The sequence below is a fragment of the Emys orbicularis genome, chromosome 17 (assembly GCF_028017835.1).
Source record: "Emys orbicularis isolate rEmyOrb1 chromosome 17, rEmyOrb1.hap1, whole genome shotgun sequence".
NCBI classification, from domain to species: Eukaryota; Metazoa; Chordata; order Testudines; family Emydidae; genus Emys; species Emys orbicularis.
The window spans coordinates 7272577-7299825 of NC_088699.1; the positions used below are offsets into that span (position 1 = coordinate 7272577).

The 27249-nt window shown below is 39.9% G+C and overlaps 1 protein-coding gene across 1 annotated transcript in view; it reads left to right on the forward strand.

Annotated features, from left to right (window-relative positions):
- The window catches only part of USP32 (ubiquitin specific peptidase 32), a 145732-nt gene that overhangs the window by 39792 nt on the left and 78691 nt on the right, over positions 1-27249 (forward strand). Inside the window, exons 3-4 of the mRNA XM_065418187.1 lie at positions 15215-15320; positions 15966-16084. Of these exons, the coding sequence (XP_065274259.1) occupies positions 15215-15320; positions 15966-16084 (225 nt within the window). The remainder of the gene's footprint in view (positions 1-15214; positions 15321-15965; positions 16085-27249) is intronic.

Consider the following 27249-nt stretch of genomic DNA (forward strand, 5'->3'; position numbering starts at 1 on the left):
GGTTGGCATCGTGTGCTGGTTGGAGGCAGGAATCGACATTTCACTAACAAATGAAAGATGGTAGGTAGAGGGTAGGCTGTGAGGCACCTTGAAAGTGAAGACAAGCAGCTTATGTTTGATGCTATAATAAAGAAAGGGAGCCAGTGGAGGGATAGAAAAAAAGGAGTAGGTGGTGAAGGTGACAGGCTAGGGAAATGATTTTTCCAGCAGTATTCTTAATGGATACAGATGGGGCAAGACTGTTTGTCAAGACCTGAGAAGGGATGTTGTGACTGCACTCCTACGGAGGTTAAAAACTGCCTAGATTACAGAATGTTATTGAATGTGAACACAATCATGAAACATTGAGTTAGCTGACATGCCGATGACCATGGTTTACTCCTCAACATAGATCAGGACAAATTGTGTTTAGAATAACATAAGTGAACCGTGATTGACAGGTCTACGCCAACTGGTAAGCCATGGTCAACATTGTCAGCTGACTTGATTATTTGTAATCAAGTTAAAACATACAGTTTTATACTGTAGACAAGACCCAAGAGATTGTGTGAGAGTAAAGTTTATAGTAAAGCTTTAACTATGGCAGCCTTTCTGCTTGAGACTTTGTTCCCCTTTCAGGGGGGAAACTTGCTATGTTGGACTACTGCTTTCTGGTTCCTGCTGTGCTTGTCTTAGTGGAGCCTCTAATGCATTTTCATGCAAGCTTTGCACGGTCTTGGGAGAGAGGGAAACCACGCAAAGAGCTTCTGCTTTCTTTCACATAGTTGCTGTGTGTGCTCTTGTGTGCTCAAAGTAGCATGTCCAAGAAGCGGTTGCCTAGAAGCTGATATCAAATGATCCAAAACTATTTTGGCCTGTTGGCCATTTTTGATTTGTGAACTATTGATTTCTCTTGAGAAAGATATCTACAATATTGTATTAGGTAAAACTGAGAGCTAGGAGCAGCCTATTTATCTGTAACAAAATAGGCCAACAAACTTTATTGCAGGAGAAGCAGTTACTGATGGATCTGCACAATTAATGCCTTATTTTTTTTTAAACTCAGCCCTAGGGTTTTGAAGCAGAATGTACAAAAAGTATGAAGGGTGTGTAAGAAATGTTAGTGAAGAGAAGTATAGTACAGTGAACTTTTTCTTTCTGGCACTGGATATATGTGTCATCATAACAACTTAGGTAAGTGAAGTATCAAAAAACCCAGACAGAATTCAGAGGAATAGCACATTATTATCTTATTAGCTGGATATTTTAAATTCTTGTTGCAGTAAAGGTTGTTAGATTCATGCAGATAATCACTTTTAGATGACATGACTATTTTTATGAGAATATGGTATAATAGAAGGTAAAGAATGCGTTTGTAAATTAGGGCTATAGCTGCGTGAACAAATTACCTAGAGAGATGACAACACTTTGTGTGAGCAAATACTGTTTTTGTGAATAAAGAATGAATTTTTAGTGTGTTGACTGAAAAAAAAGTTATTGAAAGTTTTTAGTTTATAAATTGAAACTTCATGACCCAAACACAGAATAGATGATGGTTCAGCTGTTATAGCCTTTATCTTCCAGTCACAAATTTTGATTACTTTCAGTGATACAGAGAAAGTAGTGACTCTATGGACAAAGGAGGCTGAGAGGTCATAATGGAGCTCGTGTACAAATAAAGATGCATGTTTAAAATTTTATATAACCTACATAAAAATTACTTCATTATGCCAGTTACTATACCATTCATTAGAATCAAAATAATTAAAGTAAAATGTTATCAATAATATGGGAATCACTTTTATTTAGGATTTATAAGTACAATTTGATAGGTTTCCAAGACCTCAGTCTCATCCGTGAACTGCCTCACCACTTCTCCTAGCTTTAGGGCAAAGTAAAAGTTGTGGCACATGAATGGAGGAAGTTCTGTTAGAATATACAACAATATGGGTTGAGTTTAGAACAGTTCAGATGCCTTAAAAATAGCTTGTTTAAATATCAAGGGTTTAAAAATATTCGGTAACGTTTTGAATGTAGCACCTATCAAACTAATTGTTTCTTAGACATAAAGTTCAATTATTTTTCAAACTACATGAATTATGCCTTTATATAAATATATTCACTTGAGAAAATGACTGGTGATAAAATCGTCATTCTTCTCATATGCATGATGTATTTTCTCACCCTTTTATTTATTGTTGCACATAGACCTCGTTTATGGGATTTTCTGTCATTCCTGAAAAAACTTGGTAATAAGAAAAATAAGTTTAGGAAAAGATACTATAGTAGAAGAGTTGAGATTTTTTTTTTTTACTCACATAGAAGTGATTCCTCCTCCCCACAATCCCAAAGAATGCAAAAGTTCTACAGTACATTATTCTTTCAAACCCTCCTCTAATGATAAATGAGTGCTGCCCTGGAGTAACATATTTAAACAGTTACATATTTAGCCTTTTAAATTTAATCTGCATGTTCAGGTACTGTTTGGAGAAAGCACCTTTATGTTACATATTTATAATAAATATAATATGTAAGTGCATGTAGTTGTTGCTAAAGTTGATTTGATACATAGCTCAGAAGTGTAATTTTTTACCTAATTTAAAAAATATATGTAAATAATATTATAAAAATGCTTACTTGGACCCCCAGTCCTGCATTGTACAACGTGCAGGCATTTTAGTTTGCCCATGTGGAGTTCCATTCAGGTCCCTGGGTCTGTGGGAACAGCAGTCTATTCATACATTGTGAATCGCAGGATTGGTGGGGACTAAATTTGTACCTTTATTAAACTCTGCATAGACTCGATCTATGTTGCTTATGATTTGAGGTACTCACACAGTATACCAAAAGGCTGTCTATCTTATTCTTATTTCTCCACATTGGGATTCAGACAGTATTTCTCTTAATCCATTCTTGCTGCTACAGCAATAGACTCAGCCCTACTGTCTGCTTCTTGCAATAATTTTTACATTTACAAAATAGCTATATTTCTACATACGATGTCAACATAATAATAGCCCAGCTTGTAGCAGCTGGTTGTGTAGATTCTGTTTCCAGAAAAAGCATCATCAAAGAATGACAATCCCTTCCTCTTGGCCTTCCTCTTTAATGATATATCCCCAAATACACTGGCCTGCTGCTGCAATATATATTCTGTAATGGGTTTGGAAAAGGGTGTGGCACACTGAATAAAAAACCATAAATTTGTTGTCCTTGCAAAATGCCTTTCCCAGGTCTCTTACACATCTAGTTGAATTACTCTTTGTAGTCAAGCAACAAAAGATCTAAGAGTAAAGTGAAAAAAGGGGTAAACCATAGGATTGAATAATAGCAGGAACCTCTAGAATAATTCACACTTATGAACCATAGTTCATGTGTAGTTTAAAGGGATACTGTCAACTTGAATTTTTTAACTGACTAATCTTAAAAATAAAAATCCAGTGATGTTTTTCTGGTCCCCTGCCAAGGGGCTTTTCTTAGCAAGTGAGTGTTGCAGTCCCCAGAACATCACCACCAGATGTGTTCAGGCTCCCTCTGAAAATCTCCTTCACAGCTTGCACACTTCCACCTGCCTACTGATCTCTTCAGCAGCAGTGTTGTGGTGATACTCATCCCTTGGGCTTGCAGAAACATGTCTATCCCCTTCCTGTTCTTTGCCCCCATTTTGCAATGCTTGGATCTGGGAAGGAATTAAGGGTGCTGTGGGTGCTCTCCAGCCCTTTTTGATTTCAGTCACTCCTTGGTTCCCATTCCTGAATGTAGTTCCTCTATCATGGTTATCACTTGTTTCCATTGAACTAAGGTATAATTTTTCTTCCTTTTTCTTTTATTCTATCCAGTCCTCTGAAATCCAGATGAGAGAGACAGAGAGGAGCTTTGTTACTTACTACCGTTAATGTGCAGTCCCAGTGAGGCAAAAAAGAGCCAATTCGTTTTGATCCAATCCCTCCCTCAACAGAGGGAGTTACTGTCAGCAAAGAAATGAGACTCAGCCACATGGATTAGCCCTGCCTTTTCTTTAGAAGTAAAAATGTTTTATGTTTATTGTGTCTTCGGTCTGAGGATCTCAGAGCACTGTACATACGTTCATGAATTAGGTTTCAATACATTTATGAGGTAGGGAAGTATCCCTATTTTACGAATAAGAAAACAAAGATAAAGTGCTCCTCAAAGTCAGCTGTCTGGCCTCACTGGAAGTAGAGTTCAGGTTTCCTGGTTCCCTGTCCTGCATTTTAGTTACAAGATCATATTCTCTTTTAGACATTTCAAAAGAACAAGGATGGAGTATGTGACAGGATGGTGCGTATGGTATTTTTTACTATTGGGTAGGACTAGTATTGAGAAAACACATTTCTTGACGATTATGGTGGCAGGGGAATGATTTTTGTTAGCTGTAAGCTTGCTCATGCAGTTTGATATCCTTTCAGTCTTGTCAGGGTAGTCTGAAAATTTCCAGTGTTTATAAGTTATTATTTCATAGCCCACATCCTTTCTTCCTACAGTTTTAAATAGTCTCTTGTAGCCTTTCAAGGCTGAATGAGAAGTGGAGGCATTGAAGTTGGCTCATCCAGTTTTCCTTCGGCCTGCGGCAACTAATGTTCTGTAACAATCAGACTTCTGTATAGAATACCACTCTGGGAAATTCTGCTAGTTTCTGTCACCAGTACCTCACAGCTGCAGAATTTTTGTGTTCAGCTTAAAATAAAAAACATCCCATAATTCATGCTTATCTGTCATGAAGGTATTTCTCAGACCAAGCGCATGATTTCTACCCTTGGTACATAATTCCCTGCCAGCCCAGTGGGCAATAGAAAGCTTTGTCTGAACCCTTCTTTTCTGCCCCTGTTTTGCTTTCTCAGTTTTTGTTGCACACTGACATTGTTCATTACTTTTTGCTCTTATCTTCTGTTCCTCACTTTGGTGCTGTTCCTCTCTTCCTCCTCAAATATTTTTCCCTTCTGTCCCTGTCTGTGTTCTTGAAGCTGGTCCTATTTTTGCTTCACAAAAGGGCAGGAATGAAAAGTGGCGTGGCCAGTTTGTTGCCCTTGGATCATGCTTGTTGTCTGCATAATCCTACCGATCATTGCCAGCCTGGAAAGCAGGAGAATGGGCATATCACAAAATGTAATAGAGCATAACTTGAGAATCTTGGTCTTCTGCATAGCATAGCAATCTTTTGCGACTGTGGTGGAAGATAAGCTACGTGAAACTCATTACAAAATATCAGACTTTTGGAGATTGTCAAAGAAGATTAATAAGGACCATTGCCTGTCTGTGTCAGGGATTCCCAAATTGTGATATGTTTGCCACTGGTGGGATGTGATTTTACGTTGAATCCATATACGTCACAACTTATTTTTTTTTTAAGGTGGTGGTCCATGAGCCAATAAAGTTTGGGAACTTGTGATCTGTGTAAAATAAGTGTTTTGGTCTCTACTTGGTACAAATTGGCAACCTTGCGATAATCTCAGCAGAGAAGCCATAAATTGAATGATTGTAGATTAAATTATCACCCCTTATGGACAGTTACTCTGAGGGATGAGAAAGATTGCTGGGGTTCATGCTGCTGTCCGTGCTCTAACTGTCTTGTTAACTTTCAGTTTCCAGGCTGCTCATTAGCGTCTTTCAAAAACACTAAACATGTATCCAGGATATAAAAAATAATACTGTAAAGTTCGAGTTGTAATCTTTAACTCAGTATTTCTTCTGAATAATACCTTTTGGTTAAACATCTCATGTTTACTTCAAATCTCTACACATGAAATAAAAAAGGCTTTTATTCAAGGACTACCTTCGTGGAAAAAGCATGCTTGGGCTGTCTCCCACAGTCTTCATCTCTTTTTCTCTTCAGTTTGGGACATGATCATCCTCTGAAGGTTTCCTAAGTCCTGATCATTATTCACCCCTGCAGGTGAGACCAGGGCGAAGCACACACTTTAGATTCTCCTATTTCTTGTCTCCACATGTTTGTCTGTTACTGTTTTAACACTATGTTTAGCTTTGAATTTAGTTGCAACGTGGCTGTTGTCAGCAGTATCTTGGGAGCCTGGGGCTAGTTAGTAAATAATTGTTGTAGAAATGTTTTTTTCCCCCCAACCATTGACACTGATAAAATAAAATAAAAAAAAATCTAAAAAGTAAAAATCGAAACACTAACAGTTTGATTTGTGTAAATACATAACCAGATTAACTCATCTGCTTTATTTCATGTTATTAGTTACTACAGAGCTCTTGCAGCACCACTAGACAGTGACAGGCTCCTGGGGTTTTCTAAGCATTGACTTCCCACATCTCTTCAGCTCTGGTCTGACTGGGATGAAAAACCCTAGATGAGTAATGTGGTCATGGGGCTGTACTCAGAATTAGTTCACCAAAGCACAGTCCTACTTTCAAGGTATTTGGAAGTCTCACGTGCCTGAATTATTGCCGTTAATAGTATCAGTTAAAGCAAGAGCTTATTGGGCCGACTTCAGGCCAGTCAAACAATGTGTTCTTATCCGTGAAGGGTCTCATGAACGTTAAAAGGTTTGGGGATCTCTTATTGGCCCAGATACTTACATCAACTCAGGTTTGATTACTTGGTAGAGGGAAGGTCTACACTTAAAATGCTGCAGCAGCGCAACTGCAGTGCTTGGATGAAAATGCTGCTATGCCTATGGGAGAGCTTCTCCCGTCGGTGCAGTTAATCCATCTGTGCGAGAGGCTGTATTTATGGTGATGGGAAAAGCCCTTCCGTCTACACTGGGGGGATTTTTCACCCCCCTGAGTGACGTAGTCATACCAAAGTAAGTTTGTAGTGTAGACTTGACCTCAGTCTCCTGTCTCTTGGCCCGCAGGGGCCAGAGGTTCCACAAAGTAGCCCTCTGTAGCAAGCCCTGTGGCTAATCTAGGAGTGATGTTGATTAGTCCAAAGGGGTTCTCTGTCACAAATGTCTTAACTTTTAATTGTTTATATATTGAAGAAAAGATAGAGGTGCATTAGTGATTCTAATTTGGCCTAAAGTGGAAAGGATATGCAGAATGCAATTAAAAAGGAAGGAAATACCCGACGGTGGCTTTTAATATGGAGAGACTTGGAAATAATTTAGTAAATTAGACTTCATTGGAGAGGATTGAGCTAGGTCTTGTTTGCTAATCCTTTGTCTGCTGTTTCACATTAGGCTTGCCACATGTTTTCATTACAAAGTATAACTAATGGGACTGGAAAAGATGATATATGCCACTCTGTCTTTTTTTCATAGTCTACTTAAGCTAATGTCTGGGACTTATAAATATTTAGTAGTTAAGTGCAGGATGAGGAAACCAAGTCTCTCAAAATGAGATACACATACTGTATAGTTCATAAAAAGTGTGACCAGCATGTGATTTTTCTTACATTTCTGAGTAACACTCAAAGCACTTTCTAGTCATTTATATAAAACAAATAGGAGCATAGGGGTGGTATCCACTTAACCAAAGATAAAAATGATCACCACCTGATTGTACACATTGTTAGGTGGATTTTCTTCTGTAAAGACATTTATTGTGGGTCCTGAGCTTTAATTTGCTTTGTTTTCAGAGATTTCATTGGGGTTTTGGCTGTGTAACTTCCGTTGATGGTAATAAATTGGAAAGCTAAATCCCCAGGCAAGCCTTGAAGATTTGGGGGACACCAACCACCTGTGGCATTCCAAACTCAGTATGAGTTAAATGATTTAAGGCCCTCTGAAAATAAACAAAATTCCTATATTGTGCTGATATCAGGTCTTCGTCACACCACTGTCCTATAATTCAGTAACCGTTGGTTTCATCTTTCTTACATTCAATCCCATCTTTTAAAACCATTGCAAATAAGGGCTGTTTAAGTTCTATACATAGGTATTAAGAGCCATTCATATATTTTAATCTTTAAAAATAGATTACCTCCCAGAAATCCGTTCTAAATCTAAATCAGAGCGTAGGTGTGTACAGTTCTAGTCTGAGGACCTGGGCATGGCTCCACTGTTTCCCCTCCGTTAACAATGTTTGTTTCTCCCGATATGCAGTATGTATTAACGTCTGTTTCATTGTGAAATTTGTCATTTTATTTAAGTTCTTCCGCTCCAGCTGGAAGACCTTCGTATTTTTGTGTCTGCTAGGCTTGGTTTTAGTTAAGCAAGTTGGAAACTGCGCACCTCCTCTCCTTAGAGGTATGATAGTCTCCGCACATGAAGTTGCCTTAAGTACACTGAGTGTCATATAAATCAGAGCTTCTACAGTGAAGGCATCAATTTTGCTGTTTCAGTATGTTGGTATTGTTTTTTCTCTCTACTTTTTAAATGAGTAGTGATGTGCTTTATTTTTTTACAACACTTTTAAAACTGTGTTTTACACTGGAAAATAGATGGAGGGATGATAAAAGATCATGGCCCAGGTATGTGCCTCTTGCCTCCAGACATAGAATGTGATTTGCTCTTGCCCTGATTAATGCAAAGACTTGGCCTCACAGGAAATTCTTTTTGTGCCTTTTCCTTTCCAGCCATGTATTTCTTAGGTTCTCCACTTTCAATTGTGCTTTGTCAATTCCTCTGTCTCTGATCGGGTGCTCAGTGCATAATGGAATAAAATTGGAATGGAAAAACAAATGTCCTTATTGTGTAATGTGAAAACAATAGTGATGATATACAGGGAAAGAAGGAAAAGTTAAAACCAAAATGATGCTGTAAGTTACAATTGGACTGAATTTGGCACAAACCCTCTGGCTTCAATGGAGTTGGACCTAATTACACCAGAGCTGAATTTTGCCCATTGTGTACAATAGTAAGTTTTATTCTTCATCACTTCTTATTATGGGGTGAGGGAAACAGTATTCCTAGAGGCAGAAAACTAAACGGGTGTCCATGTTTTGAAAATTCTAACTTCTTTAATTAAATATCTCCCAAAACAGCTTAGCCTAGAAATTTCATTTGTTGTATTCAATAATTATTTGTGAGATATAGTGCATAGATATAGTGTGAAAATATTTTATAGTTGGAATATGTCACTTATTTGCTAATGTTTGGGGGCTCTGTCAGAGTTTCTGAACCATTTGGAAATTCTTTCCTAGTTAACTTCCACACATTTATTGTGAGTTGTGTTCTTTATTTTAATGACACCGGAAGGAACATTTTTCATTACCCTTGTAATATTACGGAGAGTCCTCTGTGTCTGTGCCTTATGAAATCTATAGGTAAATTAAGGATTAAGGACACTGTCATTTTTGAGGAACAAGGTTTCTGGATTTTGACAGACTAGTTGTTTTTAGGGCTTATTGAATTTTTTCCATTTTGTAGCAATTCTTTACCTGCACATTTTAATCTGTTACAAAGAAAGCATCCCCTTTTAAAATTCCTCCATACTTTTTAATTCTGGCTTTTTTAAAAGAAAAGCCTAATTTTGTCCTGTCTTTCTATCAAGGGAGAAAGTAGATGTAGCTATAGAATGCATTAAATGAAATCTTCTATTAACTCATAAAACAGAAAGATAATAGAAATAATGGACATTTGTGTCTCAATTTACTATATATAACACTTTGCACAAATAGTTACTATACTGGTACTATATTACCAGACTAAGATTTAAAAATTGGATTCCAGTCTTCCACAAAATAGCATTTGTACAACAAAAGCCGTAAGAGGTTTCCAGAATTCAGTTGTACAACTGATAATATAAGCTAGTAGCCTTAAGGGTAAGACTGCAAAGTGCAGCATGCAAGTTACATAGCTGCTTACACAAACAATTGGCAAAGAGTTACTGGATTTTTCAATTTGTACATTCATGCGTACACTCTATGAATGAAGGCAGGATGTACAAAATCTGTAATGAAAGTTTGTTGGCACCAGCAAAATATTATTCTATTCTTGTCTTGTCATGATGATAGCCATCCCATTTCAAGGCTACCTTTTGTAATGTGTGCCAGGCCATTTCTTGATGGGTTTTCTGTGCTATATTTTGATGTATCATTTGAACTTTCGTCATAAAAAGTCAATACACAAAGTGCATATTAAATTCTTCCAATATTGAACTATTCTAGTGAAGTGTGTATTACCGAATTTCTAAATGACTTCAAGTAAGCCTTTTTGTCGGGCTGACTTGGTCATGACAACATGGTGTTTTGAGGAGTCTTGTAGCAAAGGAAGAATATACTGTACATTACCACACATGCCTTATGTCATTGACATGCATAAAAATAAATAAGGAGAGAACAAAATTAATTTACAAGATAATAGACATTAGGACAAATGTTCTGTTATACTTGTTTACTGTGAAGGTCACACCAGAGGATTCCGGATACAGTACACAGATGTCATTTCAGTTTTTGTTTCAGTGCTTTTAAAAATATCTTAGAGTAGATCTTTACAATATTAAAATTTCAGTAATTAACTCAGTCAGCTTCTTTTCAGATGGTGTGCTGAGTTTTATCTTAGAAAGATGAAACAGTATGTTGTTCCCATTTTGTCCACTCACATTGCCTTACTGTTAAACAGTGAATCAGCTTAAAAAAAAAGTCTTAATGAGAAAAGAATGGAGTTAAGAAGAGTGAAGAGAGCAGAAAAGGAAACTGAAAGAGGTCTGTAAAATTAGGCCTTTGTCAGTATAGATTTGTAATGCTTATTATACATTAGGACAGCATTGCTTCCAGTCTTTCTACACTTGTACTTTTACAATAGGATCATACGTTGGCTAGTGGTCTAGAACAACACAGTTGTCCATTGCCGCCTCCTGGGGTGTTTACCAAATCTTAGTACTTTTGGCTTCCAATAATAAAATAAGTATTGTAATCCGTACAACAGCCACATTAGCTACTTTAACTGTGCAGGTGCCTTTTCCAGCGAGTTCTGAAAAAGTCCGTAAGTCTGTGCTGTCAAAATTACATTCCTTTCCTGAGGTTTTGTCTTTAATCACAAAGAAATTAGCCATCTGCTGAGGCTGGTTTGCTCATAAGTTTTCCTTCCTCAGTCCACGCCTTGGATCTCTTTTAGAGAGTTGCTCCCACATCCCTTATTTCTGGGTGAGGCGACAAGCCACGTGTCTAAATGAGACAGCAGAACCACTTAATATGATGTTGTTTTAGGTGACTGTCAGCCCTGTTACACATAGTTATTGTTTAGTATCTGTCCGAGTTGGTGCATATCAGCTGCCATTCATCTTCCCTTGTGTAGGACACACAGGGGAGAAGGAAGACTTTTACCACGCATAGTGAAAGAGAAGATGTGATTTCCCCCCCCCCCCCCCATCTCTTCTAAGAACCTTCCCTCTTACATTCTAGCCTGCATAATTCTGCCAGGAGTACTGCTTCTAATTCTCTTTGGAAGCAGGTCTGAAAAGTATAATGTTGGAATTGCAAATTGTAAAGAGCATGCTTTGTCTAAGATGGACAACATTTACTTACAGGGTTTTAGGAATGAAAAGGCCTTATGATCTACATGCTTAAGGAGTGTTTGGACTTGCCCCTGTGGATTTTCTTCAGTTTAGAAAAGTCTTAGCAAAATAAATTCAATGAGATTTAATTGAGAGAAGCATAAATATATACGTATCTAATTAGTTTAACTTGCAACTTTCCTCATGTATTTGCTGGTTGGCCGTTACATCTAGGTTCCCATCCAAAAGTTACTTACCTTTTATTTAAAAAACAAACCAACAAAACCCCCTGCTATTAACTTGATACAGTGATGTTCCTGTAAAATTCAGTTGTGATTGTTGTTTTTGAGGGACACGGTTTTTATAGCTCTTGGTGCAACCAGAATTTATTTATTTATTTTTTTTTTTCCATTTGAAAGTAACCATATTAATACTTGAAAGCTAGGATAGCTCTCACCTGATCAGATGAGCTAACAGCATATTTTTAAACCCTCTGAATTATTTCCTTTCACTGCTAAAGGTAGATGACCTACATATGCAGTATAGTCTTGAAGACCTCTTATGGAATCAAAATGATTAAGAGTAGGAAGTGTGGAATTTAAAACTCTGACAGGGTGCATGGAGCATCTACAATCAGTTTATCCAAATAAGCACAAATTTAGCTTTCGTAATGTACCCCCTGGAGCATTTGGAAATGGGTTAAACTGCATTAATAGAAGAAGATGATCCAAGCATCTTCTGGGAAGCTAATCTATTTTTTGTAGCATTATGCAACAAGCAGTGGAATGAAATTGCAGGTTCTACATAATGGTTTCCTTAGAATGTGCTCCATCTGTACTATAATATCATTTGAATTCACATACCTATGATGGGCGTCTTAAACTACTTCAGTGGAGAGCATTAAAAAGAATAAATTGATGATGGAGAGTGGCATAGAACTCATCTAACAGTGTGTAAGGCTATGTGTAGGTTTTGCTGGACGTCTATCTGTTGCAGATCTACTGCTGGTAGTAATTACGATGGTACCGACAGAGGCAAGATACTAGCACTTTTAGCACCATATTACCTAATCTTGTTTGGAGTAAGTCTAGAAAACATGGTGATATAAACATAAGTGATCACTTGTCCCTTGTCTAGACTAGCACTGTGTTGCTGTCCCTGGTGGAAGGGCAGCAGTGGGAGACTTCCCACAAATCTACTGTAGACAAGACTTTAAAGGGCTGTTACAGCAGTTACTAATTATAGTGAAACTATTTCAGATAAAATGCAGTCAAATTATCTTTCCAAACATCTCACTTGGTGCTATAAACATTACAGAAATTTGTCAATGACTGTGTAAGCAGCTCATGACTAATCTAGCTGCCATTCCATGAGGTGGAACAGCAGTTTCCTTTCCTTAATGACTTTATAATATCTCCCCACAAGAGTTAGAGGGCATAAATCCACATCAGTCACTGACAGCAGGGGAATGCCCTGCCCCCCAGTTTTTCTTCAGTTTTATTTATTGGGAACCTCCATCTTAGCATCAAACAAATGCTCTTCTTGCTCCTAAATCTGCTGTCATTGAACCTGGCTGTGATACAGCTTTGAGCCAAAATTATTTTTATATGGTCACTTGTACCTCTTCTTGAGCTTCACATGCTTGAGGTGCATAACAGACTGTCCATTTTGGGGAGGAAATGGATGAGTGTAACAATTCACACCGCTGTGTTAATGGTACTGTACAAAACACAGGATATTTCTACATAAATTTTTTAGCCCCATTGATTTCTGATATATATGCTGGTGCTATTATGCAAAATTCTGACTTAAGGAGTGCATTCATGGCTCCCGCTGAAGTCAGCGATAGCTGTTTGTGCACATTTGAAGTAACATTTGCATTTAATTCAGTTTCTGAAGTTGTTTACTGAAAATACGTATTGCTGATGAGCTAAAAATGTGCTATTTAAGGGTAGTAAAATATTAATAGAAGGTAACACCTGCTAAACTGTAATGTTGATTGCTTTAGCACTGTCAAATATGGTTCTCTTTGAAATAACTGACTCTTGCACAGTAAAGGAAAACTTAAGGCAGTTGCTGCTGAACCCGGTCTGCCAGCCAAACCATGCTCAGCGCAACATCATTTGTTCTGTTGTCCGTGACAGTAATATTTCCCCATCAGCCAGACTTCGGAGTCTATGGTTAGTTGCACAGTGCAGTATCTGTAAGAAAACCAAATGAGAAGAAATGTAGGTTTTAAAGTAATTTCTCTTTGAGAGTGTAACTTAAACTCCGACTGCTTTCATTTCTAAATTTCTAACATAGATTTCTGTTCCTATTAGTGGTAAGGTTCTGATGCTTGTAGAAAATGTAGTTAGTGAGCATTCTAAATCAGGAGGTGTTCTTAAAGAACCGTACAACTGGAAGTGTATTTTATAGAAAACACTTCATGCTTATCTCTTCTGGTTTTCCTTTTCTTTTGTAAAGTTAGAGGGAAGGTGAAGTAAGTGACATATTGGAATAAACCTGTTAGTGATTCTTGGTTACTAAAATTAGTTGTTGCTTGTCCTAAAGTGACTTCCTGCATAAATATCCCATCTATAAATATTCAACCAGTATTTAAATATGCTGGCTAGCTAAAGAGCAATGCATAAATTGGTCTACTGTATAAAAGGCAAATGCTTCAGCCCTGCTACTGACCACTTCATTGGTAAATAGTGGCTCCTTATGAAACTTAAATGTAAGCCACTTCTGTATCGAATGGGCATAGTTCCCTTCCAATGAAATCTTCAATTCCAGTGACTTCCACAAACATTTCTACAAAATCAATTACTGAATAGTTTTTCATGTGACTGGTGTAGCTAAATGCCTGTATGTACTACATATGTTAGAAGGATATCCATGGAATAAACTCCCTTATTTTTGCAGCCATGTGATAAACTGTTGAACCTTGGAATAAACTGCATTTCGTTTGTACCATGAATCTTCTTGGCTGCATTCTGTCCACTAATCTATTTCTGTTGGGATTGCTGCTACTATTCCAAATGTCTGAGCTTTCAAACAGCCATTTTTTGTGATCAGTAATTAATACAGCCACCCCAACCACTAAATAATAGCCCACTGTCAAGGACAGGACAGGTTTTATCTTTTGTGTATTTCAGATTGTGTTGGTAGAGCAAACAGCCACTAGACTTGGACCTTTCCCTGACCCAGCCAACTTACCCATTCAGACAGCTATGTACTGCGGTCCGCTTGCTTCTTCTTTTCTGTTGTGGAGGCCTTCAACTCCTATGGAGCACATTGGTCATAGAGTGTGCCCTAACTGTGGGTGTGCCTGATTTCCTTTGGCAGGACAATCACGGTGCTTTCTCTCCCCATAGGTGATAGCATGGAGCAAGTTCCAACTCCTGTTTTACACACTCCTCTCCCAATCCAGGCAGCAGTCTCTTCCCACAGGCCTGGATTATTGACTGCATTGTTTCCTGTTTCTCCTTGTACATGAGGGAAATAGTTAACTTACTCTCAGTTTAAAGAGAGAGGGGGGGGGGGGGGGGAAAGGGTAGATGGGCAGGAATTGTTTGTATTCAGTAATCTTTCTGTTATTCCTATGGCTTGCTCTCAATCTACTCTTGAGAATGTTATTTCCCTGATGAACTATTTAAGATGTCTTGGAAAGACCCTTTTATAGGCACTGAGAATAGGAGATAGGAAACAACAGCAAACCTAATGTGACTAACAAGGATCAGAAAAGCTTCTACGTGAATAGAAGGTGACTAGCCTAAAACAAAAACCAGGACCCAAACACAGTTTGTTGCTTTTATTTTTTTCATCCTCACACTTTGTCTCCCTTCCATAATTTAAAGAATGAAACTAACTGTTTTTGTTTTGTTACTTCTAGGTCATTTACTGTTCATTTGGGGGAACATCCAAAGGGCTACATTTCAATAACCTGATTGTGGGATTAGTCCTACTTACAAGAGGCAGAGATGAAGAGAAAGCAAAATGTGAGTAACAAGTGTGTGTAATCAGAGTAACAAGGCGCATAGAATATAACATATGTAGAATATGCTTTTATAAAACAGATTAAGTTGAGGTTTTTACTATGTAGATCTTGATTTTTATATGTAACTCAGAGCACAAGTTAATCAAGACTGAGAATTTTTTTTAACTACGCAGATCTCAATATACATTCAGGATTTTTATGTTTACAGCACTTAACAAAAGTGAAATGATCTGACATTACATAGTGAACACCCAAGTGTGTCTGGATCTTGTTGAAAGGCTGTTGAGGATATTCTGTAAGGAAGAGTGAGAAAGAGTTACGGTCTCAGTTCTTTTTGAAAAATTTTCATTAATCTAAAACATCTGCATAATGAGTTTTGTTAATTTGTCTTCCTCTTAATTTGATTCTACAGTATTTGGTTTTCCTTTGGCTAGCAGGTAATCGTATACACGAAGGAAATATTTGTTAACCCCTTATTGAGCAATACCAGAGCTTGTTGGAATGAGCCTAAATAAGACTCTTGTGCTTTGATTACCTTACAGTTATTGGCACTCTGAGGCAGGTTTAAACGGAATTTTTGAAAGCTTAACTGCAAAATCAGCACAACTTTTGTATTCCATTTGTTTTAATCTCTCTTCTTACCTAGACATTTTCAGTCTCTTTTCCAATGAATCTGGGAGTTATGTTGTCCGTGAAGAGATGGAGCGGATGCTTCATATTGTTGATGGAAAAATCCCAGATTCGCTCAAGAGATGTTTCTCTGAGGTATGTCATGCAATTTTTAATGCATTGAATTTACAAGAGATGAACGTATTACTGCTTTATTGGACAGTTTATTTTCTTTGCAATATACATGCATGTATGTACATTTTTCAAAAAATAACTGTTTAAATACAGTATATATTCTAAGCTTTAAAAGTTGTAAATCCACATATGCAACTGCCATTGATAGGACCAGACAGGTGTATAAGGAGCAGACAGGGACTGTTCAATGCCCCTGATCATCAAGCACTTACACACATGCTTAACTTTATATGTGTGTTTGCAAGATCAGTACTTGTGGTTAAAACCATGCTGTCAACTATAGTGTAAACAAGGATGATGTTAACAGGGGTTTCCTTGTCCAGTATGTACAGGGATTATTTTCTTTCTGAGGACAGTGGTATAATCTTACCCACAAAGAAGTTGAGGGAAGTTCTACTTAGAAGTGTTTTTTTCTGTTTAAAAATGGTGGTTTTAGCGTGGTTTCAGATAGTCTCCGAGAAGGAAATAGGGTACTAAGAACAACCATGTTGGTTAATTGGAGAATTCAAGACTTTAGTATAAAGATTTGTCTGTTGCATCACTGACTCAGAAAGTGGTCCAGTTAGCACACTCATTGCCCTAAATAGAGTGATCGCATCTGAAAAGAATGAAAGGTATTGATCTTCATCTGGTGGCTGACCACTGGACTATTATGGGAAAAATAAGATTTTTATTTAAAATAATAGTGGAGTATAGCATCACTAACATTGGTTTTAGAGCAAAATTGGGTTTGCATCAAAAGAAAATTAAATTCCCAGCATTATTATACAATATCCTATTGAATTACTGGATTAGGTAACATCTCTCCAGTTTTTTCAAGAGGTGATGTGAAGTCATTAAAAAAAAAAAAAAAGTTGTTTGAGTTTGTTTGGCTTATATGCAAGACAAATTTCTAGTATTTGTAGATTTATACATGAAGGTGGAAATAAACAGCAGGTAATTCTGATGTAGGTTACTAACTGTATTACCTTATAAATCTCATATGTTTTACATTTAGATTACATATATTAACACTGAACTCACTGATATAGCCATTTAAAATTTGTAAAAGTTTTTTTAATGTAGCACACTAAAATGTGTTGCCTTTTACACTCCAGTTTGATACAAAGATATAACCCTTATGTTCAAGAATACAGCAAATTAAACTTCTTTTCATTAAAATCAGTGGGAGAAAGTCAAGCGACACATTTTCTTTCATATGTAGGAATTAGGTTTTAATGTGTTTTGCCTTTTGTTTCTGATACAGTGTAAATCAAAACAGATAATTCTGTTTGAAAGTTGATGGAAAGCTCTCTGCTTTTCGAAGCATCTCAGTCCATTAAAAGGTGCTTTTCCAAAAGCAAATTGATTTCAGTTGTCTTTGCGAAGCTTTCTAAGTCCCATTGCTAGGTGTGCCTTCTTCCTTTACAAACCTTTCTATGCTAGCTGCAGAAATGAGCAAACAATTGAAAAAGCAACCTTGAAAAAATAAAAATTTAAATTTAGTCAGATTTTTTTCCAAAATACGTTTTGGATTTTTTAATTCAAGAAATGGCATAGACAGTACAGCAGAAGATGTTTAGCTGACAAGTCATCCAGCAATCACCACAGTAGTTGTTATATTATAAAAATCCTTTCTTCCTTTTTTTTTTTTTTTTAAAACAGTTCAAATAGATTTCTGTTTTTCTTACCACACCCCTTTACTGAAAGTAGTACTGTGCTCTTATAGTACTTTTTTCATCCTTATAATTCTTAGGAAGTCAGTTCAGGGTTAGGGTTAGAACTAGGAGTTGCCCAGGCTCTAAGATATGGGCTTATGGGTCAGACCTCCGCCTATTTCCCACTCCCTTACCCTGTTTCAGCTGATCCTGTTTTTTACAGAAGCTGTGGATTACTCTGATTATATTCCACCCATGTCTTGTGGCGATTCGTGCTCCCTTAAGAACCTTTTAAGCATTTCTCCTATTGGTCATAAGGTGCCCTGTTGAGTGCATGGATTTTGCCCTCATCTCAAGAAGCTGAGATCCATCCATGCAGAACTCCTGTTGGCTTTGTGAGGTAGAGAGTAGAGATCGTTTGCCAGGTAGAGCATGTGAAAAATAGGTTAAACTTTCCCACAGAGAGAAGATGGGAGTATCTGAACTTTAGCCCTAATGAGGGAGATTGAGCATTTGACAACAAAAAAGAAATTCTGTGAAATTATGCTGCTAGAAAGGTCAGTACAAATATATCTAAGCACTATTAATTCAAAACCTAGCCAGAAAAAACTACTGACCAAAGATGCAATTCTGAGTCCTCAGAGTTTAGGTCCAGCAAAGAATTCTGTAACTCCGTCTACATAGTGAGATAGTTTGCTGATGAAGAATCCGGAGATAGAATCCTTTTTATTTTTCCAAGACTGCTTGGAGGGGAAATGCACTCTTCTCTTTGACTGGCTGATATGACATATACCTAGACAGATGAAAATCCTACTTTCTTAGTACACCTCTACCCCAATATAATGCGACCCGATATAACACGAATTCGGATATAACGCGGTAAAGCAGTGCTGCGGGGAGCGGCGGGGCTGCGCACTCCGGCGGATCAAAGCAAGTTTGATATAACGCGGTTTCACCTATAACGCGGTAAGATTTTTTGGCTCCTGAAGACAGCGTTATATCAGGGTAGAGGTGTATTTGCTTCTCCTTCATTGCTTGAAAAATTCATTCCTGCCCTCTATATCCAGACAAGGAAATGAAGTATCTACTGAGTCACACAAGGTCTTTTGCTTGCTGGTGGGAGCCCTGTGCACTCTTAACAAATATCAGGCAAGTCTTACGTTTGTGGCGTAGAAACTTTATAGAGCATAACGTCTAACAGAAAGCCAGTGTCTTACTAGATCAAGATTAAGTTGCAATAACCTCCTTCCTTAAACATTCCTTAAAATAGGGAACTGGGAATTATCACTGCTGCGGTCATTCCCAGTTCAGCCACTGACTTCTTGCATGACCTTAGTTAGACAAGTCCTTTAACCTGTCTATACCTCATTTTACCCAACATTAAAACGGGTACAACATATATCCACCATTCAAGTGGTTTGAAAGGCTTAATCTTTGCAAAGCAAACTGAGATTCTCACAAAATGGGCATCTGTAGAGCAAAATATTAATCTATATTTCTCTCTGGTAACCTTCGTCATCAGTTTTTTGATTTAGTTGCATTGCTGTCATCTGTTCAGTATCAGAAGACTTCAGACTAGTGAAGCTTAGTCAACTTTTCACATTTCACTGAAAACCGATTTGTATTTTATCCGATGAGAGAAGACTGTCTTACGGCTGTCTGACTTTATTAAAGAGAGTGCTTTTGGAGTCCTGGAAGGAAACTGTAGTTGTGGACTGAGTGTCCCTCAACTGATCTGTCAATGATGATATGTTTACTTTATACTTAATTCATAAGTTCTTCATTCTTGGCAGAAGCCACACATTATATGTACACTGCAAAGACCAGTCTGGTATTCACTACTTATAAATTGTCCATCTATATCGTATGATGAAGTATATGCTAAAATTAATTTAATAGTGTCCAGAATACTTTATGAAAATATTTCAGAAGGAGAAGAATCTGTCGGACTTGATACAGTTTTCCAGTCTTACAAAAATGACTTATATTGATCTTCTTTTGAAATAGAAAAAGTACATCATAACCTTCTCAACTGGATTTACTGGTCTGTTAATCAGACTAGGTCAGTTTGGTACCATACTTTGGATAGTAAGAAAGTTTTATGTTTCTGCTGTGGATCTTCCTTCCCATTGTAAGGCAAACGGATTTACTCTTTTGAGGATAAAAAATGAGGAGTCCTTGTGGCACCTTAGAGACTAATACATTTATTTGGGCATAAGCTTTCGTGGGCTAGAACCCACTTCATCAGATGTATGAAGTAAAAAATACAGGAGCAGGTATAAATACATGAAAGGATGGGGGTTGCTTTACCAAGTGTTAAGTCTGTCTAACGAAATAAATCAATTAACAGCAGGATACCAAGGGAGGAAAAATAACTTTTGAAGTGGTAAGAGAGAGGCCCATTACAGACAGTTGACAAGAAGGTGTGAGTAACAGTAGGGAGAAATTAGTATTGGGGAAATTAAGTTTAGGTTTTGTAATGACCCAACCACTCCCAGTCTTTATTCAGGCCTAATCTGATGGTATCTAGTTTGCAAATTAATTCCAGTTCTGCAGCTTCACGTTGGAGTCTGTTTTTGAGGTTTTTTGACTGACCCTAACACTTGGTAAAGCACCAAGGACAGACCATCTTCATTTCTTCTGTGGGAAAGAGTTATATAACGAATGTTAATAATCTTATCTCTTTTCCTAATGCTGTTAAGAAAGCTAGTAGAGTTTTCCTGAATTAAGTGTTACCAAATTGTTCTATTGATATTATAGAAAAACTGACCGTCTTTGATTCAAGCCAAGTCATATTCATGTATTTTATTCTAAATACACACTTGAGCAGACCATCGTGTTTTGTTTTCTGCAAAGTTATGCTATATAACCAACTAGTATGTTCACTTTCCAAAGAGTATTGTGTTTGCATCTTAAACTGTGCTTTGTGTAATACGGATTTGCAGTGTGTGTCTGGTGGGAGTGGGGATGGGGAGAAGACTGGGAAAAATCTGCCTTTTTTTTTTACAAACAGGCATGATGTTTTATAGCTCCATTAAAAATTCAGGAAAAAAAACTTACTACTATTTAAATAACTTTTGAAGAAAACATTGTATTAGCAGACTATCCATAAAGCTACATGTTTAACTATGATGTTCATACAAGTTGGCAGGTGAAGTTCAGACTTTTAGGAGTAAATTTTCAGCATAATGCCCAAGGATTTAATGACAAACCCATTTTAAAATAAGCTGCATGGAGAAATCATCCATTGTGCTAAATCTATGTTCTCTGTTGTGACTGCCTTTCCTAGCAGAGGTGAGGAAAAACTGATCACCTGATGCCCAGAAGTGAAAGACTAATTTGTCCCTCTCGATGCCAATCAGTGAATTCTGTAGTTTGAATATAATAAAACCTCTTGAAAAGCAAAGGACCTGTTATGCTAAAGATAGTTGTAGAGAGTTTCATAGACTAACTACTGCACATGATTTATCATAGATTGAAAAACATTGAAATGAGAGCTCAGAAAGGATGTATAGTTTCAAAAGTACAAAATAGTATTTAAAAATGTCAATTCTACCAAAATTTTACTATTTAGATTTACAAGCTTTTCTCCATTTATTCTGTTGTTTGAGAGGGGAAAATATAAAATAGAATTCTACTGACATCACTAAGATTGTACAGGGTGTAACTCTTACACAACTTGGTCCTGCATCTAGTGAGGTGTGTTAAAAACTAACTTAATATCTCTCAAGTCGACATATTTAATTCTAGAACATAGTCTTGTTTCATTTCCACTTCATTCTGTTTCAATTCGTGCATTTTTTCTAGGCACAGTGGGGAATTACACATAAAGGGAAAATTGAGGTAGCCAGACTCTGTTTTACTAGTCTCCTAGAACATAGCTGAGGGAAATCTACATAATGCATGTGAAATATTTTCTTATTACCTCTGAACTACAGAAAGGATACAGGAAAACTTGAATTTTTTTGCACAGTTCTGTGTCGAAACAATAGTACGGTGTGTAGCAATTTCAAATAGCATTTATTTTAAAAACATGCAGGTATTTTTAAAGGGATCTTTCACTTTTCTAAAATTTCTTTTCACTTCCTCCGTCACGTCAGTTCAATTTGTTTATGACACAGCAAGCGTGTCTACATGGGGACACCCAGGAAAATTAATCCAAATTAACTAAAGGTGTGAATTTGAAGTGGATTAATTAAACTACATTAAACCCCACGCTGAACATCCTTATTTAGCATTAAGTGGCCTTAATTGGTTTTAGCTTAATTGACTTTGTACTGCATGTGTAATACAGGAGGGGTGTAGAAAAGGATCCCAAAAATGATTTGAGGGCTCGAGAAAATGTATTACACTGAAAGACACAAAGAGCTCTATCTGATTAATTCATCAGAAAAGATTGAGAAGTGTCTTGATTACATTGCATTACCTTTATGGGGAGAAAATACCAGGTACTAAAGGACTCTGTAATCTATCAGAAAAAGATATAACAAGAACCAGTGGCTGGAATTTTAAACCAGAGAAACGTATATCAGAAATTAGGCATAAATTTTTAACAATGAGGGTGATTAACCATTGGGACAAACTATCAAAGGAAGTGGTGGATTCGCTGTCTCTTGATGTCTTCAGATCAAAACTGGCTGCCTTTCTGGAAGATATGCTTCAGTTAAGCACATGTTATTGGGTATAACTGAAATTTAATGTCCTGTGATGTGCAGGAGGTTGGAATAGAAGATGTATTTGTCCTTTAAACGCCAAGTCTAAAAAATCCTAAAACTCACCTGGTAACTTTGTCTTCCTTGGCAGATACTCTTGCCAATGCTGTAAATATATGTAAAAACAAAGTATACACCCATGAAGGTCCTGGATTGACAGATGAGATTTTGGTGGTAGATACCCTGAGTGTATGAGTGGCAGTCTGTAATGAACAGATGTGCTTTAAGCAGCAGCATGTTTAGAATTTATATGCTGCAAAGCTAACTAAGGGTATGTCTACACTACGAGAGTAGTTCGATTTCACTTAAATCGAATATGTGGAATCGATATTGCAAAGTCGAACGTGTGTGTCCACACTAAGGACAGTAATTCGACTTTGTGAGTCCACACTAACGGGGAAAGCGTCGACATTGGAAGCAGTGCACTGTGGGCAGCTATCCCACAGTTCCCGCAGTCCCCGCTGCCCATTGGAATTCTGGGTCGAGCCGCCAATGCCTTCTGGGTAAAAAAATGTGTCGAGGGTGCTTTTGGGTAACTGTCGTCATCCGTCCGTCACTACCGCCCTCCCTCCCTCCCTGAAAGCGCCGGCGGGAAATCAGTTCGCGCACTTTTCTGGTCAGTGACAGCGCGGACGCCACAGCACTGCGAGCATGGAGCCCGCTGCTACCATCGCTGCAGTTGTGGCCGTTGTCAACGCCTCGCAGCTTATCATCCACCTTTCCCAGAGGCAGATGCAGATAAATCAGGCGAGGAGGCTACGGCACCGCGGTGAGGGCCTGAAGTCTGAGAGTAGCAAAGGCCTGTCAGAAAGCACGGGACCCAGCGCCGAGGACATCACGGTGACAATGGGTCATGTGGATGTTGTGGAACGGCGATTCTGGGACCGGGAAACAAGCACGGACTGGTGGGACCGCATAGTGCTGCAGGTCTGGGATGAATCCCAGTGGCTGCGAAACTTTCGCATGCGGAAGGGGACTTTCCTTGAACTTTGTGAGTTGCTGTCCCCTGCCCTGAAGCGCAATGACACCCGGATGCGAGCAGCCCTGAGTGTCCAGAAGCGAGTGGCCATAGCCCTCTGGAAGCTTGCAACGCCGGACAGCTACCGGTCAGTCGCAAACCACTTTGGCATGGGCAAATCTACCGTGGGGGTTGTTGTGATGCAAGTAGCCAACGCAATCGTTGAGATACTGCTCTCAAAGGTAGTGACCCTGGGAAACGCGCAGGCCATCATAGATGGCTTCGCCGCGATGGGATTCCCAAACTGCGGTGGGGCTATAGAGGGAACTCACATCCCTATCCTGGGACCGGACCACCAGGCCAGTCAGTACATTAACAGAAAGGGCTACTTTTCAATGGTGCTGCAAGCACTGGTGGACCATCGGGGACGTTTTACAAATATCAACGTTGGATGGCCTGGCAAGGTTCATGACGCTCGCGTTTTCAGAAACTCTGGTCTGTTTAGACGGCTGCAGGAAGGTATTTACTTCCCGGACCACAAAATAACTGTTGGGGATGTGGAGATGCCTACAGTGATCCTCGGGGACCCAGCCTACCCGCTAATGCCCTGGCTCATGAAGCCCTATACTTGCGCCCTGGACACTGAAAAAGAACTGTTCAACTACCAGCTGAGCAAGTGCAGAATGGTGGTGGAGTGTGCTTTTGGCCGTCTCAAGGGGAGATGGAGAAGCTTACTGACTCGCTGTGATCTCAGCGAAACCAATATCCCCATTGTTATAGCAGCTTGCTGTGTGCTCCACAATCTCTGTGAGAGCAAGGGGGAGACCTTTATGGCGGGGTGGGAGGTTGAGGCAAATAGCCTGGCATCTGATTACGCCCAGCCAGACAGCCGGGCGATTAGAAGAGCCCAGCGGGACGCGCTGTGCATCCGGGAGGCTTTGAAAGCTAGGTTCCAGAGTGAGCAGGGTAACCAGTGACTTTTAAGTTTCTGTACAGAGAAGCTGAACCTGCCCCCGTTTCTTTACCCAGTTAATGTTGACTATCCTCTCCAGTTACATACCCCCTTCACCCCCTTCCAAAAAAATAAAATCAGTTCTATTTTGTTAATGAACACCGTTGTCTTTATTACTGTTTTCGCGGGAATGTTTTAAACCTGGGACGCAGACTGTGGTGGGGAGCGGGTGTAGTGTACTGATGCAAATGTCGCTTCTAAACTCCAGGAATGACAGGCTCCGCAATGGTGGACTGGTTGTTTCAACGGAGCCTGCCAGCCCTCCTGATCGGGACTGCGTGTATGTGGGGGCTATGTGACTTTGTGGCAGGGGGAGGAGGGTTACAGATCCCCTGCTGCGTGGCTCTGTGATCCAGGATAAGGACCGCTGCATAAGATCTGTAACTGCCCTCCCCTGCCACAAAGTCACAGAGCAACCCCCCCCCCCCCCCCGAACATGAAAACCACCTCCCAGACTGACCAGGGTAACTAGTCGCTGCACTGTGTATGTGCCCTGCTGCTGGACCTGCCCCCGCCTCTGTACCCTGCTAAAGGTGACTGTCCTGTCCAATTACCAACCCCCTTCCCCCCCTTCAGACAGACTCTCCTCCAAAAGAACATGATGGAAACAGTAATTAACAGAAACGTATATTTTATTAGCAACTACACATGAAACGGGGGGTTGAAACTTGGACGGGGGATTGTGTGAGGCGGGAAGGAAAGGACTTGTCAAATTTTGGGGAATGAGAGCCTTCTAGTAGTAGAGCAGTCTGCAGGGGTGGAGTGACAGTTTTCACGGACTCTGCCGCCCCTCCTTCTTTGGACTTTGGGTGAGGGGGGTATGGGACTTGGTGGCGGGGGAGGGCGGTTAGAGAGAGACTGCAGCGGGGCTTTGTCTTCCTGCCTCCGGTCCTGCAGAACATCCACAAGGCGCCGGAGCGTGTCCGTTTGCTCCCTCATTAGTCCAAGCAGCGTTTGAGTCGCCTGGTGGTCTTCCTGCCGCCACCTCTCCTCCCGTTCCATGTGTGAACGGTGCATTTGGGACAAGTTCTCCCTCCACTGGGTCTGCTGGGCTGCCTGGGCTCGGGAGCAGCCCATGAGTTCAGAGAACATGTCTTCCCGTGTCCTCTTCTTCCTCCGCCTAATCTGCGCTAGCCTCTGGGAGTGTGATGCCAGGCTGGGTTGGGAGACAGTCGCAGATGTGGCTGTGGGAATGGGAAAAAGGGAGTGAATTCCTCAGAAAGATAAATGTAGTTGTGAACAAAGAACATAGTCTTTCTCTGTGAACAAGACCATGCACTGCACCTATCACATGCCCACTCAGGACAAGGTCGAATTTTCGGCCCTCGCATTCAGTGCCTGGGGTCTTGCACTGCCGATCTGAGAAGCGGGGCAGGACACCGGAATTTGTGTAGCAGGCAGACATGGTAAGCCGTAGACTTGTGGCTGCTTAAAACTTTAATAGTAGCACTGGCCTCCTTTCACATTGAAAGCAATGCCAGTCTCTGCTGCCAGCAATCCGGCAAGCATGAACTCTGCCACTGTCCCACCCCCTCGCGGCTGTCCCAGGGAAAGATCCCTGTATGCTGCCCCTCTCCCGCCTCCACCGTGTGGCTGTAAACCGGCGGTTACAGTTCTGTAAAGGAACGGGCAAGCAGTCCCAATACTAACATTCCCCTACCTAATTCAAAGCAGGTCACCATGAGCGACATCACCCTGATGAGGATCTCAGACAGTGATAAAGAAAGAATGCTTCGGGAAAGCCTGCAAAGACCAGGGCCGTATGCCGCCATGCTCTGCAGGGCAATGATCCCGGAGTACTTGATTGTCTCCTGGCGCGGAAACGTTTCCTACCACGGAGGACCCAATAAGGCCGCTCTCCCCAGGAACTTGATGCAAAGGCTTTCTAATTACCTCCAGGAGAGCTTCGTGGAGATGTCCCAGGAGGATTACTGCTCTATCCCCGGACATGTAGACCGCATTTTACTGTAGCTGCACTGGCAGGGACTAAACAGTAGAGCGGCTTGGGCAGAACAATCATGCAAAACCGGACATTGTTAGATTTTTTTTCAATAGTTGCACTGCCCAGGACTGAAACGTTAAGCGCCTAGGGCAAACTAATCATGAAAAACCCATTGTTGTTATTGTTAATATTCCAGTTCTGTTAAAAATAAATGTTTAGATGTTTAAAACACTTACTGCTTGATCCTTCCCCTGATTCTGTGTCCGGGTTAACGGCTGGGGACGGTTGGTAGGGGATCTCTGTAAGGGTGATGAAGAGATCCTGGCTGTCGGGGAAATCAGCGTTGTAAGCGCTGTCGACTGCCTCGTCCTCCTCATCTCCTTCCTCATCTTCCCCGTCCGCTAACATGTCCGAGGAACCGGCCGTGGACAATATCCCATCCTCAGAGTCCACGGTCAGTGGTGGGGTAGTGGTGGCGGCGGCACCTAGGATGGAATGCAGTGCCTCGTAGAAACGGGATGTCTGGGGCTGGGATCCGGAGCGTCCGTTTGCCTCTTTGGTCTTCTGGTAGCCTTGTCTCAGCTCCTTGATTTTCACGCGGCACTGCGTTGCATCCTGGCTGTATCCTCTCTCTGCCATGGCTTTAGAGATCTTCTCGTAGATCTTTGCATTCCGTCTTTTGGAGCGCAGCTTGGAAAGCACGGACTCATCGCCCCACACAGCGATCAGATCCAAGACTTCCTGATCAGTCCATGCTGGGGCCCTCTTTCTATTAGATTGCACGGCCATCTCTGCTGGAGAGCTCTGCATCGTTGCCAGTGCTGCTGAGCTCGCCACGATGTCCAAACAGGAAATGAGATTCAAA